A 20,296-nucleotide genomic window follows, 5' to 3' on the forward strand; every position below is an offset into this window, starting at 1 on the left:
ACTGATAATTCTGCTAATTCCACATTAACATTTCATACAAGAAGGAAAGGCAGAAAATATGCAGGGTAAGCACAAATCTTACAAAGAAATAAGAAGTATTCCAGTAAACATCGGAGAGTAACATTTTGGGCTTCTTAGATTTTAGCAAAAAACAAAAACAAAGTAAGAATGTTGATTAGATGGAGCAGACCAGTGGTGTAAGCAGATAATATACACAAACACGTCTTCAGGCAGATTCATAAGGATAATAATTTAGCAGTCAGTTTGGTAGTCCGAGTCTCTGTTTTGTACAAAAGCCAACAGATGGCAAACAACCCTTCATAAGCTTGGACATGGACCTAAAGTCCCCATGAAATTGCTTTCTTTGATTCCACATGTTTGCATATTTCCAGGTAGTCAGTGTGAAGAGGGGTGTTGAAGTGACATACTTACTCAAGAGCCATTAGCATCTGAGATGCACTACACCTCTGACAAATTTTAACAAACTGGACAATAGCTTAGTAAACTAAGTAAACATGGAGAACAGCAAAGAGTTTCAATGAAAGACTCTTTATGTGTAGGATCTCTCACCTCCCTCTCCACTCATAGCATGGGCGATACTCTAGTCTAGACCAGTGGTCACCAACCTTGTTTCTGGAGATTCTCCTTCCTGAATACTTCACTTTACTTAACTATGTTGTCATTGCCTTAAGAAGCTCTTGATAAACTGAAATGTGTGTTAGATTTTGATTTGAGATGAAACCTGCAGGAAAGTAGATCTCAAGGAAGAGGGTTTGTGACCACTGCTCTAGACAGTGAGATGCCATGTTTTTTTTTTACGCCATTGCAGTCGCAGCACTGGGAGGCTCCTGAATGGTAGATAAAATTACATCACTTACTCCTACTGATGGAGACGCCCCAATGGCGTGTAACAAAGGAAATCATGTTCTTGTTCAGTCTAAAGTAGCCAGATACTCAGGCATTGAATGACCTGAGGTTTATGCAAAAAAAAAAAAAAAAATTAAAAAAATATATATATTTATATATTTATATATTAATAATAATAAAAATAATTTTAAAAAAGAGCTGATTAGAGTTCTTCTCAGGTCGACATTTCTGTATTATAAATTCTTTATTCTAATATTTTGAGATACTGGATTTTTGATTTCCATGAGCTGTGAGCCGTAATCATCAAGATTAAAACAAACAAAATCTGCTCAATCTTAATACTGTTAACAAAATAAGGGGGATCATAATTGTTGTTGTTTATTTAGTTCTGTCCTGAATAAGCCATTTTACATAACAGATGTTTACATATAGTCCACAAGACAAGATAATACCTGAATTTAGAAAAATTACCTTGTTCAAAAGTTTACATACCCTTGATTCTTAATACTGTGTGATGTTACCTGGATGATCCACGACTGTGTTAGTTTTGTGATGGTTGTTCATGAGTCCCTTGTTTGTCCTGAGCAATTAAACTGCCCACTGTTCTTCAGAAAAATCCTCCAGGTCCTGTACATTCTTTGCTTTTCCAGCACATTCTGTATATTTGACCCCTTTCCAACAGCGGCTATTTGATGTTGTGATCTGTCTTTTCACACTGAGGACAACTGAGGGACTCGTACACAACTATTACATAAAGTGCAAACATTCACTGATGCTCAAGAAGGCAACACAATACGTTAAGAGCCAGGGGTGTGTAAACTTTTTAAACAGGATGATCAGTGTAAATTGTTATTATTTTGTTTAAAGATCTTTTGTTCCATTTAGTACTGCTCTTCAGAAGCTAAATATGATAGTTATGGGTCTCCCAGAAGACAAAATACTAACAATTTACACCAATCATCCTGTTCAAAAGTTTACATCCCCCTGGCTCTTAATGTATTGTGTTACCTTCTTGAGCATCAGTGAATGTTGAATATAGTCTTGTGGACTATATGTAAACAGCTGTTATGTGACATAGCTTACTCAGGACAGAACTAAATAAAAACATAGGATTTTTATGATCCCTCTTATTTTGTTAATAGTATTAAGATTTAACAGATTCTGCAAGGGGTATGCAAACTTTTGGCCACAACTGTAACTGGATGAGCATTAATACAAGACTTGCACAAGATGAACCGTCATAATTAAAAAAAGAAAAAAGAAAAATTGTTGTTCTACATATACTATTTTCTTGGTGTCCATAAAAATGAGGGACTGGCACAAAAAGCTCTGAAACATCAATTTTGATTTCAGGAGCAGTTTAATCACAACTCAATTTACATCTTGAATACAAAACCAGCACCAGCACCCTCTTCAGGTAGCAGCAAAAGACCATGATCCTGGAAGCAGGAAAGCAAATATAGTTATTTCGTGAGAGATGCTAAGGGTGAGCGAGACAAAACAAATTGACAAATCAGGGATAAAAAGCCATACTTGTCACTGTATTCCCCTTTGGAAGTTTTGCACAATTCAGGCTACAGCCTCACCTTTTGACAGAAGCTGATTTTGCTTGGTTAGACAATGAAGAAGAATTTTACCAAATAGTCATTCATCCAGTTCATAATTACATACATAAATGTCTAGGATTCCAGATAAAAAGGGGAAGTGGTAGCACAATGGTTAGGACATTGGACTTCTGATCGGAAGGTCGTGAGTTTGCCAAGCTGCCACTGCTGGGCCTTTGAGCAAGGCCCTTAACCATCAACCGCTCAGTTGTATAAAAAATTTGATAATTATAAGTCGCTCTGGATAAGGGCGTCTGACAAATGCTGCAACAACAAAGCAACACGTACTTTGAAGTGGGGAAAAAAAAAATACTAATTTGGACGTTCCATCCCATGTGCTTATAGTAGGTCCCTCAAGAACATAACTATAACTCGCTCTTTTTAAACACACAGAGATCACAGACCATCACATGCCATCAACACTAGCTCTAACTTTGACAAAGCATTCAGTTCAAGCATCCACATTATACCAAAGAACCGAAACACCATATCTCGCTATCTTCTTCTTCACGCAAACCCCACAATTTAAAACCACTTAGTGTTTGCGTCTCTACTTTTGCCTTATAATTTGAAAAGATTGCTGGGCTCAGGGAGGAACAGAGCCAAATACCCAGATAGCAACAGACGGAAAATTGCTGACAAAGGCCAAGGAACAGTCAACTTCTCAAAAACATCACAGAAAAACTGTGGTTAGCATGAACATTAATTAAAATCTACATCTTCCTGGCAGATATGTCAAATTACGTCAGAGATAACCAGCTAATGATCACCTTGAGATACAAGACAGAGATTCCACTAGAGAAAGGTATTTTCTAATAACAGGAGCGTAACCCTAAACCATCAAACAGCCCACAAATCAAATGGGTTGCCACAGCTTAATTCCTAAAAAAAAAAAAAAAAAAAAAAAAACTTTTCCCAAAACATGGTAGATTCCTTCAAAAGGTTCAATGCAGAATCCCAGCACAATCAGCCTAACTTTCAATAAGAACAGCAGGAGCCTATAGAGCCAATTAACCCCAATGGTATTACACAGACCTTCCTGTCCCCTTCTGAAGTACCTCCATTCAAATCTCCACTTCCTTCCAACAACATCGGCCATCTGTCAGATGGAGAGGGTGTAGAGGTGTGAACTCATTGCAAACTTTAGCAGTGAGGCTGAAAATCCACATTAGACCCTCAACCTGGGTGACACACGGTGCAAAGCGAGATGTGGCAATACTACTGAATGGACACCCTAAAATGAAAACGTTTTAAACACTTCTCCACAACTTGGTTGAGGACACTGTCCCTCAGTTAAAAAGGGATAGTTCGAGGAAATCTCCATGGCTACATGGAATGCCTCATTAAGCTAATGGGCACAATAACTGCCTTCCCTCTCACACTAACCACCCCCAGCCTTATCAATAGCTCTTTTGCTCCGGACAAACTAGCAGTTCCTAACAAAAGTGCAATGGACCGACAGAAAGTCAAAAGCTAAATCACTGTAATCCGATGGTAATCCACTTTCCAAAGGTTTTGGAAATGCAAGCTATTGTGATGCAGAAAAATATGTGAGAAAATAATGAGAGAAGGGTGGGTTGTGCATTAGCGCAATAAAAAGACAGTAAATTCCTGTCCAAAGCCTTCTTTCATCACTTGTCTTTGCTAGACTGCAGCATTCATGCATGGGACATATGCTATTCTTCTCTGGTCACAGCTGAATAGAGGAGATTTTAGTAGACCCTGCGCCTGGGGCAGGAATGTGGTGAAAGTCATGAAGGCTTTGGATCGTTATCATCCTGCTAAAGACATCAACTAGATCTGGAGTCAAGTTTGCTGGTTCCCGAAAGGCCTGAGGTTAACTCCCATCTATCATGAGTTTCAAAATGAATCAGGGTTTCAGAATATGTTTTTCAATTCCACAAAAGACCAGAGAGAGCAATGTTGTGTTAGACCAAGATCACTTTAATTACTTTAATTCTAATCTATATGATTCTAATCTATATGCTATACATACCAAACATTAGACTAATATTTTAAAGACCAAATATTTGTTATAACTGCGACCATATCCATTCTTTCCTCAGCCTCATTCCTGAAGCCCACCATTCCCTCCATATCAACCGGTCATTTATTAAATCATAGAACAAAGCCTGGTGAATTCAGAGATGGTGCTGAATGAAGCAGTCATTGTGTAAAACTAGGTAGGACTCTCTTCTCCCTAGTCCCAGGCTCTTCTCGGCCCGTGTTGATTATGAAACATGAGATAAGAGATGGAGCCAGAGACATATTGGCATTCTTCAACAAGTGGTACATCAGTGCCAGTGCCAAGCACATTCACCAGCCAGCCAGCCAAAAGAAAGACTTATTGATGGATGATATCCTATAAATAAATAGGCTGGGTTCATTAATATTTCCAATAAATAAATAAAAAAGAAAGAAAAAAAGTTTTTTTTTCCTGAATCTGGATATTAATCACTGCACTGCAATAACTGCATTGCAAAACCACAAATGTTAAGTTAATAAAAGCCTAGTCTAGCAAGCCAGACTAGATAAAATTGATGAGAACTACCTATTTTCACAGAGGGAGTTTGACTGACAGTGCAAGTAGATCTAGCCATGTTTAGTACCAGTTCTTTTCCCTCCAACCATTTTATTTGACACAAACCATTGCAAACAAATCTGTTATGCTATGAGCTTTATTTCTATCCAGTGATTATACAGTGGGGGAAATAAGTATTGGATGCGTCAGCATCTTTTTCAGTAAATATATTTCCAATGAGGCTATTCACATGAAATTTTCACCAGACATCAGTATTAACTCAAGAAATCCAGAAATATAAAGAATTCACAACATTAAAGTCCATAAATAATGTTATGTGTAATAAAGTGGAATGACACAGGAAAAAAGACTTGAACACGCTAACTGAATTTTTTTTTAATACTTAGTGGAGAAGTCTTTGTTTGTAATGACAGCTTCAAGACACTTCCTGTATGAAGAAATTAATCAGCCGCAGTATTCAGATGTGATTTTGGTCCATTCTTCTAAACATATTGTCTTTACATCTTGTTCAATTGGATTGAAGTCAGGTGATTGACTGGGCCATTCTAACGCCTTTAATTTTTTTTCTCTGAAACCAATTGAGAGTTTCCTTTGCTGTATGCTTTGGATGGTTGTCCTGCTGGAAGGTCCACCCATGTCTCATCTTCATCATCCTGGTGGATGGCAGCAGATTCTTCTCAAGAATCTCCCGGTAAATGGCTCCATTCATTTGCTTTTACCCATCATGAGATGTTTCTTGTGTGACACCTTGTTAACGAAAAGCCTTTTTATAAACCATCAATTTACTAACCCAGCTGATATTAATTTGCACAGACAGGGGGTATAATTACCTACAGATTTCAGCTGGTTTCTTGCCTTACCTTGCCTTGGTGACCTGTTTTTTCTTAGCGTGTTCAATACTTTTTTCCTGTATCATTGCACTTTATTATAAATAACTTTATTTATGGACTTTAATGTTGTGAATTCTTTATATTTCGGGATTTCTTGAGTTAATACTGATGTCTGGTGAAAATTTCATGTGAATAGCCTCATTGGAAATATATTTACTGAAAAAAATGCTGATGTGTTCAATACTTATTTCCCCCCCTTATATACAGCTCCAAAAAAACTCATTGTCTCACTGTGTTTTTTTTTTTACCTTCAGTGTTCGAAAGTACATTTACATGGAAGTGCAACCAGCCTGCAACCTTCAACCACGGGCAGAGCAGCTGAGGCTGAGACTAAGAGCTTTAGATTTGCTGCATGATATGATGCCCAGTGCTATGCTACGCTCACCATGCTCGTTTTTTGATCTTTGAAAACATAACAATACATACAGCTTACCTTCACCCATTGAGACCTGATGATGACAGTGATGAGACTTCTCTGGCATGTCACTCAAGCTTCAGACACTGCAAAAGCAAATAAACCATACATGAAACTGACAACATAAATGAAACTTGTGTTTTCCAGACTCACACTAATATTATGTTTAAAGATGCTATCTGGTGCATACGTCTCACATTCCTAATAAGACAGAAACTATTTGAATTTGACGATGATGTCGCTATTGCAAGTACATCAGCTGCAGTGTTGTTCATTTAGCCTGTTTTTTTTTTTTACCAGTTTTATTAAGCTCTATATTTGTTATAGTATAATGTTTAAAGTGATTTGGCCAGTCATTGCTGTGTTATGAACACTGTTCATGCAGGTGTTAATATCCATACTCCCTTACACACTTACCAAAGATCCCATACACATTTGGGCTCATCCGGGCCACTAAGACTTAACCTTCAACTGAGATTTATAACAAGCAATCCAATGATTTTCTAGAAAAAACAGGTTTAGCAGGTTTGCCTCGCACCTCCCTGCGTGTGTGGAGTGTGCATGTTCTCGAGCTTCAGGGGCTTCTTCCGGGTACTTTGGTTCCCTCCCCTAGTGCAAAGACATGTGCTGCTGTAGGCTTATTGGCATTTTCAAATTGTCTGTAGGGTGTGAATGGATGTGTGAGTTTGTATGCGATTGTGTCCTGTGATGGGTTGGCACCCCATCCAGGGTGTCCCCCGCCTTGTGCCCCGAATTCCCTGAGATAGGCTCCAGGCTCCTCCGCAACCCTGTGTAGGATAAGTGGTACAGAAAATGGATGGATGGATCATGAGTTTGGAAGCTGTAGGCATGTTTATTTGCTCAATGTGGGTGTCATGTGGAGGCTCCAAAACACATTTCTTCATTAAGAATACTAGGCTTTGTCAAACCTGATTGAACGGTACCAGGATCTGTACTGACAAGTCACAGTATCTTCAAAATAATCAGCCACAGTACATAATAACAACAACCACTGCCAACTGTTTTCCTCCCACCATCCAAGACTTTTAATGCAACTTAAATCTAAATATTTAGACAAGATTTGTCCTTCTATATGGCCCTTACTTCATGGCCCAGGCATTCAGATCCATGGAGTTAACGCAGAGCCATGCATTCCAGCTGCCCCCTGCTTTGCTCTCTGTTTTGAGGGAAATGGGCTATGGAGTGTTATCGGCCCGAGAGAGGGAAATTCCTGCCATTCCAGTGCACAGAGTAAATCAGTGTTCTGTATTAGCTTGTGCCAGCCACTTGCCACCTCACTATATATCTGCCAGTGGGCAGAGAAAGCCTGTGGGCTGGCAGAACTGCAGCTCTGAAGCTTTCCAGAGTTGGACTGAATATATTTGTGGTGGTGTGTAGATCAAGCAAATACAAAAATGTAAGCCCAAAAACTTTCCACTAATACTTCCCCAAACAGGCTTGATATAAAATGCATTTACAGCATAGATAGAGCAGTTCTAGATTTAAAAATGATCAACTCCCTGGAGTTTGAGAATACTGGCCATTAACAGAAATGTGCACATGAAAAGACTGTATTAATTACCAACCAAAGCTCACCTTGAAATCTACAACCCAGAAATGCACACAACGTTTCAGACAAGTTATGGATGTTAGAGTGCATATGCTGAAATAAGAATGAATGAATGAATGGATGGATGGACAGACAGACAAATACAGCCCTGGTCCAGGCCAAAAGGTTTCAGATTTTATATGCATGCTCCAAATGTTAATCACACTATGTAATATCACACTGTGCAAACAGCTAAAGTCAATTCTACATATCTAATCAGTCTCTGCCAAAAGAAAATCCGCAAAACAAAGGACAAGTGTCTAAAGGAGAATGTAACTCAAAGTCAAAGGCAGAAGATGAAAGTTCAGTGTAAGCAGAATGTCTATGGGTCTGATCTGAACTGTATGGATCGTTTCCCTGCAGCACGATCATGGACAGGTTTCTTTAATGGGGGAGTAAGGGAAGACTGCTGCATTTCCCACATCAATAATGAACAAATGAAAACACAGATTAGTTCTACAATCCTGAATTAAATTAAATTAATTCTGGAGAATAGGCTCGTGAACTCCTCTCCTGTTATTCCGGTGAGCTTCTGCCTTTCGAACGGGAACAAGACCAAAGATCACAGCAGCAGAAATTCTTTGGGGATTAAGTTCTGCATTGTTCCTCAGTGTAATCACTGAGCTCTGTTATAAGCTTACAACCTGCTCCACCAAAACCAGTGGTCACGAGAGGTTTGGCAATTATCTCTCAGTGGATGAGTGGAGCCCTGCGTGTGTGTGCTACACTCCCTTACCAAACCTAAACACATCCATTTAAGCGGTTTAACAACAAGCATTCACTGATCACTAATAGATTTAAGCAGTGCTGCTACATGTTAGTAAAATGCATAGCGGACAGATTGGAGATCGTTTGAAATAGTGCAAAAAGGAGTTGAAGTCCATTTAAATGGTGTTTATGGCATGACCCCAGGAAAACTCCTCCATAAATATGCCGGGGACAGGTCACAATGTGTCCAAGTCTATTTATGCTACTGAGAAACATGCACAAAAAAAGGGAACGACCCGTTGTGATATTGCTACTCGAAAGAGCAGTTTTCACAACTTCCACAAAGTGGAACTTTTAAAAGAAGTGCTCACGTTAAAAAAAAAATCCTCATTAGGAATTTTAAAAAGGTTTTTAATTACTATCAAAAACCTAGCACTTAGCACAGGATTTCACAGAGTTTTTTTTGTGATTGTTGCGGCCAAAAATGCTTGAATTTGCTGCGGCTTTTTTTTCCTTCAAAATTTGCAATGCATTTTGCAGAGTTTCTTGTGCTTTTTTTGTGTGGAAAACTACTTGAATTGGCAAAAATGCAATTGCACGGTCTTTCCCAGTGATGTTTGTTGGTAAATGAGACCTTTTAGCTGTACTCCTGTTCGACGCACGTGAATCGCAGGGGGCTTTGGCTGAATGTGCATTGTGATGACATCAAATGGCGCGTTGTGATGGTGTCACATGACGTGTCTTGGCCGAAATCTGCAGAAAATCTACAGTAATTTAGAAAAATTGCAAGCTCCTGCGAATATTGCGGAGCTTCCTTGATTTTGCGTTAATTTCTACAATTGCAAAATCGCTAAATCCCGGAGGGACTTAGTATTCTTATTTAAGAAAACATTACATAATGGCCAATAGTTATTAATTCATTCATCTTCAGTAAACACTTTATCCTGGTCAGGGTTGAGGTGGATCCAGAGCCTATCCTGGAAACAGTGGCCACAATATGAGAAAACACCCTGAATTAGATGGCTGTCAATCGCAGGGCACCGCGCACAAACACACACACACACACACACACACACACACTTACTCATTCACACTTAAGAGCAATCCTTCTACAAGCATATTTATGGGAGGTAGGATGAAACTGAAGAACCCAGAGAAACCCATGAACATGAGGCGAACATACAACACTCCAGACAGACAATAAGTCAAGCCCAGGATCGAACCAAATGATGAAATGTCCTATGTATGCCTGCATACCTGTCGATAAAGCCTCGAGTCAATTAAATTAGCGAAGGGTTACATCTACGGGTGTGTCTCGATCAGCTCACTTGCTCCCTAGGTCGTGAATCAGTATACATGGGTTTGGGCACTGGTAAGGATACTGGCTCACCACACATTGGGACACTGATAACTCAATTTCTGGTGACATGACTACATCCTCACTTTGTAAACTTAAAAAGATTTAAGTTTTATATGTCAGTTTTAAAATTTGTTAGCTTAAATCGCACACATTTCTGTCATGGTATATAGGCTTTAAAAAAAACAACAAAAAAAAACAAACAAAACCATAGCGTCAAACAAAGTTAAAAATCGCTAACGTAAGTAATCATTTGAGAGCTACAACAACGAGAATAAGCTACTTACATTTGCAGATGGAAATCGGCTAAGAGATCGTCCCCCGTTTTTGTTTTTTTTTTCGAGCTGAGAGGCTTCAGAGAACATGAATACATTTCCAGTAAGGGAACATAGTGAGCATCGATACTCCCTGGTTTTTGCAGTGCATTGTGGGAATTTTTACAGAGCGAACGTTCCAGTGCATGCAGCTGAGAAAGCCCTTAAAATGGACGACTCCCTGATCAGTGCCCTGACTACTGAACTAGGGAGCTGTCTGAGACGCACCCTATATCTTACATGTAATAAATTTTGAAAAGAGTTTTAAAAAATATTAATTATTTGTTCAAATATTACGAATGATGGCAAAGACGCAGTAGATACATCAGGACTACTTTGTATATTAGTTCAGTCTTTCAGTCACTCCTGTTGCTGTCAGTAAAAGCCAAGATTTAGAAAACACCACATAGCACACACAGATGTCTAACTGCCCAATTGGCCCCGAGTCAACTGCAACCACAGCGCATTTGTTCCTCCAGCTGATAAAACATGCTAACCACTACGTGAACTGTGAAACGACTGCCACCCCCTGGCTTCAAAAACCACAATTAAGGCAGTGGATATCAAGGACTTGTTCTCTAATTAGAGACAGATGGAGTGACTGATCAAGTCTTCTGCATGTTGCTTTTAGGGCAATAACAGTTTTTACAATTTCTCAGCAGGTTAGATGGAAAACAGATGCTAATCTCACATATTAGCCAAGAGAACATTAAGTTAGACACTGAGTTAAGTCAGAGCCCCAGTGGGACAATAAGAGCAAGACCCAAATATGATGGGAAATAAAGCTTTATGGGAAATAAATAGACCTTTCTTTCTTTGTGACATGCTGTTCCAGGAGCAATAAAGCTCCCCAAAAGAGCAAGAATGAGCTTTACAAAATAGCCTATCCTAATTATCTGCCTAACATGAGAAGAATGTTAAGTATCTGCCTTTGTTGCCCAAGTCTGAGCATTTGTAAAAGAAAGCCTCCCAAGGGAGCTTTTTATCTACAAAGAAATGTTTCAGATAAGACATATGGTGGTGAAGAAACATATGTGTAATCTCTGAAATATATTGAGAAAGGAATGATAGTTACCCAACAAGATGAACATGTCACAATGTTTTGTTGTCCCTCGAAGCGGTCCATGAAGAAGGAAGTGCCATAACATTGTGATGAGAATTACAAAATATATGCGTGATTAAAAAGTAAACGATGTTTTAAGATACAATACCAGGAAGGAATTGAAATCAAGTGGATTATTGTGACTGATCTTAAGACGGTTCACAGAGAAACCTACACATAGTATACACAAATTGTCACCTACATTTACTGTAACCAAAAACGGTCATTTCAGGGTTAAAAACACATTGCCCGGATGCCACTAGACAGCCTCTCTCGGCAATAGAGTGACAATTACTTCCTCAATTAAAACACGTCCGACAGCCAAACAAACCCTGCGTCTGAGCTGCCCTAAAAATAGCCCCTTCGGCAGACTCCTTTCATCCGCTGCAGCGAGGCCACATTAACTCCACATCCCAAGTGGACCCATGGGATCAGTGGCGTACTCCACGGGTCTCTGAGGACCCCAGTGACACAATGAAAGCTCTCTAGAGAAGCGTCATAGCTAGATCTCCTTCACAAAAATACTGTACGTACTGACAACTCAGAACAGTGTCCGGTGTTGGCTGGACTAAAGCTGAGGTTTTATTATTTCAGCAGTGTGGTGCATGTTTGTCCTGGATGACCTTGTTCTTACCTCAGACACCCCCCCTCCCTTTTAGAAAGAGAAAATTCCTCTCTCCACACAGTTATACAATACAAGAGGAGTGTCCACTTTCCCATATTTTCCCTAACTCCGACACAGATCAGCTGCGCGCCGTCTGTCCTTACTCGGGGAGGAAGTCACAAAACCGCCATCACTCACTCCCAACCACACTTTTTCACACACCCACTATGGCTCGAATAGCACATAAGTTCCCACTCAAGACTTCTCTCTACACAAACCAAATAGCCCGACACACACACTGCCTAATTAATCCATTGCCTGAAGCACCCAAGGACAAATACAAGACACACCAATCAAGATAGACATGTCTATTCATTTCTTACAATGCAAATGAACTTACTTTTACTTTTCAGACCATGCAACCGCATAAGGAGGAATTCTGTTTGGACTTCTTGGAAGTTACATTTTTAACAAATATCTAAAAATAAAATAAAATAAAATAATCAAAAATCCACAAAGCGCTAAAGATAAACAGCAACAGTGTCTACATAGCACTCATGCATCCTGGTCTGCAATCTCTAATGGGTTAATGATCATTTCCTGTGTCAGATTAAGACCCCACAGCGCAATTTAAAGCAGTCCCAGAACCATTAGCCAGCATAGTTAAGGCTGGAAATTCTATTAAAAGATACCTTACAGAAACGTTGGCACTTCATGCGTGCAATATCCAAAGAAAGAAATTGACCTTGAACTCAGTCCAGCATACCACAGCCGGTTCAGTCTCTTGAGTTTTACTTTCTTTCAAGAAAAGTCTGGGAGATTTCTATATTTAAAGCCAGAAATGTAAAAAAAAAAAAAAAAAAAAAAAAAAAAAAAAAAAAAAAAACTTTACATTGTGGTTAAGACTGTGATTCTTTTAAAGCATTCAGGCCTTTCTCATAGCATGAAAATAAGGATGAAATACTGAGCCTAATGTTTTATTCCGGCCTCCCAAAATCAAAATCAAGCAGAAGTGTACATTATGGATGGTAAAAACCTCAGTGTATTATCATAGACGTGAGTACAAAAGGAGCACTAAAATCCTTTCATGGTGAATTCGGCTCTCAATCCTGGCCTTTCCAACATGTGTTCTACGCTGCTCCATTTTCAACCACAACTCTGGCGGTGAAACAGTACTTCAGACCTGCACGGTGAATCCGCAGGGAATTTTTAAGGTAGACAAGGTCAGAGCAAAAACACTGGGCTTGACTTTTTAAAACAGCTGGGTCCAATTACACTCGTTTCAACCAACCGAGCAAACCCGCACATCTACACGGCCTCCGTGTGTCAAAACTAGAAGAGAGAATAACACACACACAATAAATGTAACACTGAAACAACAACAAATGAGCTCTCTCTGTGTCGCTCTGCTATAGAGCATTTCACAGCACAGCATCTGGAGTTCATTGTGGAGGATTATTACATTTTATGACATTTTTGTGTTAATGTCAAGTCTTTCCATAAAAACCATGAAGCAGAGAGACATGTGAAAACGAAACAGAAGAATAGGAGAAAGTTTCTCCAGCCTTAGTACGACAACACACATTTCTATTATAATCAGGGAACAGGGAGGAGTATATAATTGTTGTAACTCCTAAGTCTAAAGTCAATAAAAAGCTGCCAGACCTGCCACATTCATCCAAGACCATGAACAGAGGTATTTATCCCACAGAATATAAACTTTACCAAAGGAATTCCCTCCTATGGACTAATTAAACATCTGCTCAAACTTAGTGAAAGTTCTAAGCCCTGCAAAGCTCTAAAAAGTTTGATTATGTTCTTCATACTACATGCCTCTCTGGAATCCCATAGAAATTTTTTTTCTATGTTTCTGTATGTTTGTGTGCATGAAGAGGAGTAAGTGAAAGTAAGACAAGCTATGGATGTTATACTGGAACATGTGCTGAAATTTCAATACGTGTGTGTGTGCAAACTCTGATGGAGACCAAAGTTCAGCAGTAGGAGAACCTTTTTTTTTTTTTTTTTTTAAAAGTAAACATGTATTATCAGTTCCGTCACTTCTGGCCTTGCCACATCTGTGTGAATGTTCTCTAGAGTCTGGGTACAGTGCCTGATGACGCATGCAAGATGATGTGTGTGATAGAAGATGAAACCTTTCATCTTTTTTTTTTTTGTCAAAAAACCCCCCAAAACTTGGAAACCAAACTGCAGTAAGCTTTTCATAATGCAGCATGCAGAGTGGACACTTTTCCCAGACATGGAGTATACACAGTGGACAAACAAGGTTCACACCAGGATCTGCAGATCATCTTTTTTTTTTGTCTACTTTTATCTATTTATCTACTTTGTGCAATCGGATGGTATGTGATGGTGCAACCGCAGAGAGAATGTTTTTCCACAAACGATGAAAATGTACAGCGCTGAAACGTTGACAGTGTATTCATGAACAGCTGGAAAGAGCACTGTAGGGCTAAATTTAACAATGTTGGAGAGAATATTCCTACTGGGGGGGGGGGGTGGACAACAGAAACCTTCATAGAATTTGTAATGGTTTTAATGGAAACTGTAATGGTCCCTCTGGGTCTCTACTGGGAATTCTTTGTCTTCTGTTGGTGGTATGTTAAGTCTAGTGGATACCATTAAGGACCAATAATGGAATTAGAATTTTTGTGATGGTTTCTATTGGGGTTTTTTTTTTTCCCAGCAGGGTTAATTACAGGTCTTGTCTTTTATATAATCTGACATGTATCCTACAGGTGTTATCTTAATATCAAGAAAGCATATTACAGACAAAGTCACACAAGGCTTCCATTTGAAAACACCAACACAGCATTTAGAGTGAGTCCCATTCACACACTCAGGGGGAAAAAAGAGGTAGTAAACAACTGTACATTTATTTATTTATTTATTTATTTATTTGTCGGGTTTTGCACCTTTCATGTGCATCTTTTACCTGGAAAGGTGTATGAAGTGTATTTTAAAGCTTTACTTTAAAAACGAATTACAGTCTGTTTCTGTACCTTCACTCATATTATAAGCACATGATATTAAAAGACACGTTTAAAAACTAAGGTTTTGTGATAACTTTTCTATGTAGTTTGGGCATTTGCTGTCATTGCAAAAGTATGAAAGGTTGTACAAGTTCGTGAATTTTGGCGTGCAAAAGGAAAAACAAAAACAACAACATCAAAAACTTGATTTGGAAACTTTCTAAACAAGCCAAGAAACTGTAAACCAGTTTGTTAATGCCACTAATAGCACACAGTCAGTAACTTACTTACCAAGAGCAGCTGTTTCTTCACACCAGATATGATTTATCTCAGGCTTCGCTGACATGCATCGCTTACTTTAGGTCCTTGCTTCCTTCCGTTCCGTAAGAAATCGCCTAAAACATCCCACATGTAGCGGACAACTAACTTCACTACACTTTCCTGTAATTACTGAAGGCGCAGATATAAGCCCCGCCCACATAGCGCGTCACCGCCAGAGCGAGGCCTGGAAGGGCGTGTCACTAGGCACACAACCCGCAATTTACATGCCAAGGACATTCCTGTTGTTCCGGTAGATATTAATCATTATTCCATGTGGTAAATTCAGCTGATTTGTTTTAATAAAGTCAGGTGATTTGTTTTATAATTTAATAGAAAAAAAAATATTAAACAGCCCTGTTGCTATTATTTACAATGTGTGTGCATATATGTAAGTTCATAACACTATATTAATATATATTAAGTGTTTTCTCACATTATTTCATTTATTTCTACAAGCTACAAGATTTTCTGACATTTTCACACGCTACGTTTTTACACGTGGTTTTATGTTTCACGTGTGTTTACATGTTATTAACATTAAGTCACGTGTGTTTACATGTTATTAACATTATGTCACGTGTGTTTACTTGGATTCATGTGCAGTTTCAAAGCATAACATGGTGAAAGGCAACTTCACATGGTTTCCACGTGATCACATATTAGTCAAGTCACAATCACATTCGAAAAGCCTGCAATCACGTGAAAGTCATGTGACTTTTTTCTGTAAATAATGGGGAGATATGTAGTGGTTAGCACGTTCGCCTTACACCTCCAGGGTTGAGGGTTCGATTCGCATGTTCTCCTTGTGCTTCCTCCGGGTACTCCGGTTTCCTCCCCCAGTCCAAAGACATGCACTGTAGGCTGATTGACATTTTCAAAAATGTCCGTAGTGTATGAATGGTGTGTGAATGTGTGATTGTGCCCTGCGATGGATTGGGACCCTGTCCAGGGTGTCCCCTGCCTTGTGCCCCATGCGCCTGGGATAGGCTCCAGGTTCCCGGCGACCCAGTAAGGATAAGCGGTATATATATGAACAGATTTAATTTGTATTACTTGTATGATTGATGTGGATGGCGAAAAAGGCTCTGAAGATCAGGAGTTACAGATGTGTCTCTACAATAACGGCAAGCCTCATTTCAGTGAACATCTCCAGCACAGTGGACAGAAGTAGCGGAAAACACTATGGAGTGTGAACTACTTCTCCACAATCCTACTTCAGCACAAAGGTGTGCAAGGTTCATGTGAAATAGCAGATCAACCTTGCCCTCTGTTGGTGAAACAGGGAAAGTACAATTCTCCTTAAAAACAGGGTTGCCATCCATGAAATAATATTTGTCACACAAACACTGACCTTAAATTACTTTTCTGGGAGGTCTATTAATCATATGATGATTGGTGCATGCTTAATGATTCAATTCAATTCAATTCGCTTTATTGCCATGACCGCTACAGCAGTTACAGCATTGCCAAAGCACTGAAATTATTATTATAATTTTTTTTTACATAACTAATAATTATTATTATGCATAACATCATGTAGATACAGTTCAAGAGCTTCAGTTAATGTCACATCACATCATGTAAGAATGGTTGGGAAATGTGATCTCTGTGGCTTTACCCATGACCTGTTTGTTGGTACCAGGTGGGCTGGTTTGAGTATTTCAGATACAGCTGTTGAAATTCCAGAAAGCAGGGGGGTATTACAGAAAGCAGGTTATGCGATTTACCCGGATAAATTTACTCAGAGTAAATGGATAAGCTCAACTTTCAATTCCAAACATCGCGGTAACTTTTGAGGTATGTAAGTAGCCATAGCAACTTACTCTCTTCAGAGCAGGTTATGTTCCAGGGTTAGTTTGTTTCAGAGAGCTGATGGAGCATAGCATGCCCTTTTGATTAATGTCCTGTGGACGAGGAAGCACAGATTATACAATATACAAAATTTGGTTTCCCAAATGTGACTGGATGCATTGATGGAATCGACATTCCTATTAAAGCTCCTTGGTGATCTGCCCAAATCACTTATAATTAAAAGACTAATGCAGAAAGTAAACAGTCAAGTGTGGTTCATTCTTTCTTTATTTCCTGTAATTGAAAAAGACACTTGTATTTATTGTGTTACCATTCAGCAATAAATGAGAGAATAATCATCACTAGGCAAATGGCCTTTTTTATGTGCAGCTTTTTTTTCCCCCCATTTGATCTAATGACACTACAATTAAGATTGTACACACCATATGCAGTAAAATAAAATAAGCATTTATAATACACAAGAGAACCATTGACAGTAAAGTGTTATTTCAGAATGCCTTTTTCAAACGATGGCAGTGTTTATGGTTATCTTGAGTCTTGAAGGATATATCACTGGAAACTTAATAAAAAAAAAAAGTCATTAGTACTAATAGGTTAAGCCTACATTTTACCACTTATATCATGGGAGGTAACTGACTCTGATGAATTGCCCCCTGGAATCCCATCAACCATGGGTCACCCTTGATTAAGGGACAGTACCAGCTCCTCATCCAGTGAGTGAAGGTGGTGGTGATCCCCCACCCATTTTATGGGCCTCAGCCTTCTTCCTGTTGGCTATATTGAACCTAGAGAAAAGTTATTGTAGAAGGTAAGCCCAAGTAGTCAGGTTACAGTTTAGGAAATGCAACACTTGACTGTTCACGTTGTGCATTAAGCCAGGGAACTGCACAAAATTGTGTAAGAACCGTTTGAATGCAAGGCATATTGTATGAATGGCCATTCATACAATATGCCTTGCATTCAAATGGTTCTTACACAATTTTGTGCAGTTCCCTGGCCATAAACCATTATGAACCATTGATGAAGATGGCAAGAGGAACCCCCAGTGAACCAGAGAGATGGTAGGGTGGTATGAGATGTGATATGACAAATAATTTTTAATTAATTAAATGCTTAATGCACAACGTGAACAGTCAAGTGTTGCATTTCCTAAACTGTAACCTGACTACTTGGGCTTACCTTCTACAATAACTTTTCTCTAGGTTCAATATAGCCAACAGGAAGAAGGCTGAGGCCCATAAAATGGGTGGGGGATCACCACCACCTTCACTCACTGGATGAGGAGCTGGTACTGTCCCTTAATCAAGGGTGACCCATGGTTGATGGGATTCCAGGGGGCAATTCATCAGAGTGCTCTGGACCAGGTTATGTTCAGAGAGTAAGTTACTATGGCTGCTTAGATATCCTAAAAATTATCTCAGTTTTTGGAACCGAAAGTTGAGGTTATCCGTTAACTCGGATTAAACTTACCCAAGAACAAAAAACTGAGGCTACAGTGGGCACAGGTAGACACCCATCAATATGAAGTGCTCCGAGCGGTTAGTCTTCCCACCACACTGTACCCATTTCAGTAGGCTTACCGTCCCAACCAATCAACAGACGCCATATCTGCTACCATCCACCTTTCTCTGACCCATCTGGACAAAAAGACCAACTATGTAAGGATGCTGTTCATAGGCTTCAGTTCAGCATTCAACACAATCATCCAACAACAACTGATAACACTGAGCCTGCAACTGGATACCTTTACAACTGGATCCTGGACTTTCCGACTGGGAGACCCCAGTCCGTCAGGATCAGTAACTCCCCCTCCAGCACCAACAAACCGAACACTGGTGCCCCCCCAGCACCCCCAGGACTGTGTGCTCAATCCATTGCTGTTTACCCTGCTAACTCATGACTGTTCAATTCCCATCATCAAGTTTGCTGATAATACAATGATGCATCAGTGTACAGAGAGGAGGTGAACCAGCTTGCAGAATGATGAGACAACAATCTCTCTCTTAATGTTGGTAAGACTAAAGAGATGATTGTCAACTTTAGGAGAATCCAAGTGGACCACTCACAAGTTTCCTGGTGTGCACACGACAGAGGACTTCTCCTGGACTCTCAACTCCACCTGCCTAGCCAACTTCCTGTGGAGGCTGATGAGAGCCACCCTCTCGACCGCAAGACCCTTGAGCGAATTGTGAGGATAGCTGAAAAGATCTTCAACGCCTCATTCAACAAATGCTGCATCTGCAAAGACACCAGTATTGCAGACAACTCCACTCACCTCTCTCATGGACTCTTCGCTCACCTGCCATCTGGAAGAAGGTACAGGTGCATCCCTGCGACCACCAGCAGACTCTGCAACAGTTTCTTCCTTGAGGCAGTCAGATTACTCAACACCCTGCTGCCTCAAATGCTCACCTGGGCTAATCAAACACCTAGCCCGGCATGACTCGGTACCACTGCACTTTAAAAAGCTGCATCAGACACTTTTATATTATGGAACTTGTTTTTTCTGCCAATTTTGCTCCTATTCTTGTGCTGCTACATTACACAATAGCTTACAATTTACAGTCCATGTTCTGTGTATTTATTGCATTGCACTTGTCTCACACTGTTGTGTAATTGCACTTTATGTAGACTTGCATACTGTTCTGTGTTGCACCATGGCCCTGAAGAAATTACATTTCGCTCAAATGTATACAAGCTATCTAGAGGAATGACAATAAAAACTCACTTGACTTGATATAGATATCTTGAACCTTGAGGTGAATGGCATACAAGCATCTCTGCATGAGTTGAGAATATTGGGGGAAGTGGGTGCAACTTCCAGGTAATGGTAATATCGGATAGTCCAACACACCTGCACATTTAATTGTGTGTAACTATTGTGTAATTGTGTGTAGATGTGGAAAATATGCAGTTCTCATTGAGGAAGCACTGCCTTGTCAGTCAACGGCTGCTCCTTGTCTATATAACTACCCCTTACCATTTCTGGGGACTTCCCTTTGGAGTAGTTGAGGAACGCCTTTGGCCTTGATAAGTAGATGTTATTGACGGTCAGTTGGTCCAGCCTGGAGTCTGTCAAATAATAATATTAGTCAATAATAATAATAATAATAATAATAACAATAATAATAATAATGCTTCATGCTGCAAATGGAAGTTCA

At 39.6% G+C, this 20,296-nt stretch overlaps 1 protein-coding gene across 1 annotated transcript in view; it reads right to left on the minus strand.

Annotated features, from left to right (window-relative positions):
• The window catches only part of LOC128612544 (pleckstrin homology domain-containing family G member 3), a 54,568-nt gene extending 39,031 nt beyond the window's left edge, over positions 1-15,537 (minus strand). Inside the window, exons 1-2 of the mRNA XM_053632840.1 lie at positions 15,294-15,537; positions 6,337-6,404 (exon numbers count right to left, since the gene is read on the minus strand). Coding sequence (XP_053488815.1) covers positions 6,337-6,385 — 49 coding nt within the window. The 5' untranslated portion in view covers positions 6,386-6,404; positions 15,294-15,537. The remainder of the gene's footprint in view (positions 1-6,336; positions 6,405-15,293) is intronic.
• Positions 15,538-20,296: the final 4,759 nt, after the last annotated feature.

This window comes from Ictalurus furcatus, chromosome 9 (assembly GCF_023375685.1).
Source record: "Ictalurus furcatus strain D&B chromosome 9, Billie_1.0, whole genome shotgun sequence".
NCBI lineage: Eukaryota > Metazoa > Chordata > Actinopteri > Siluriformes > Ictaluridae > Ictalurus > Ictalurus furcatus.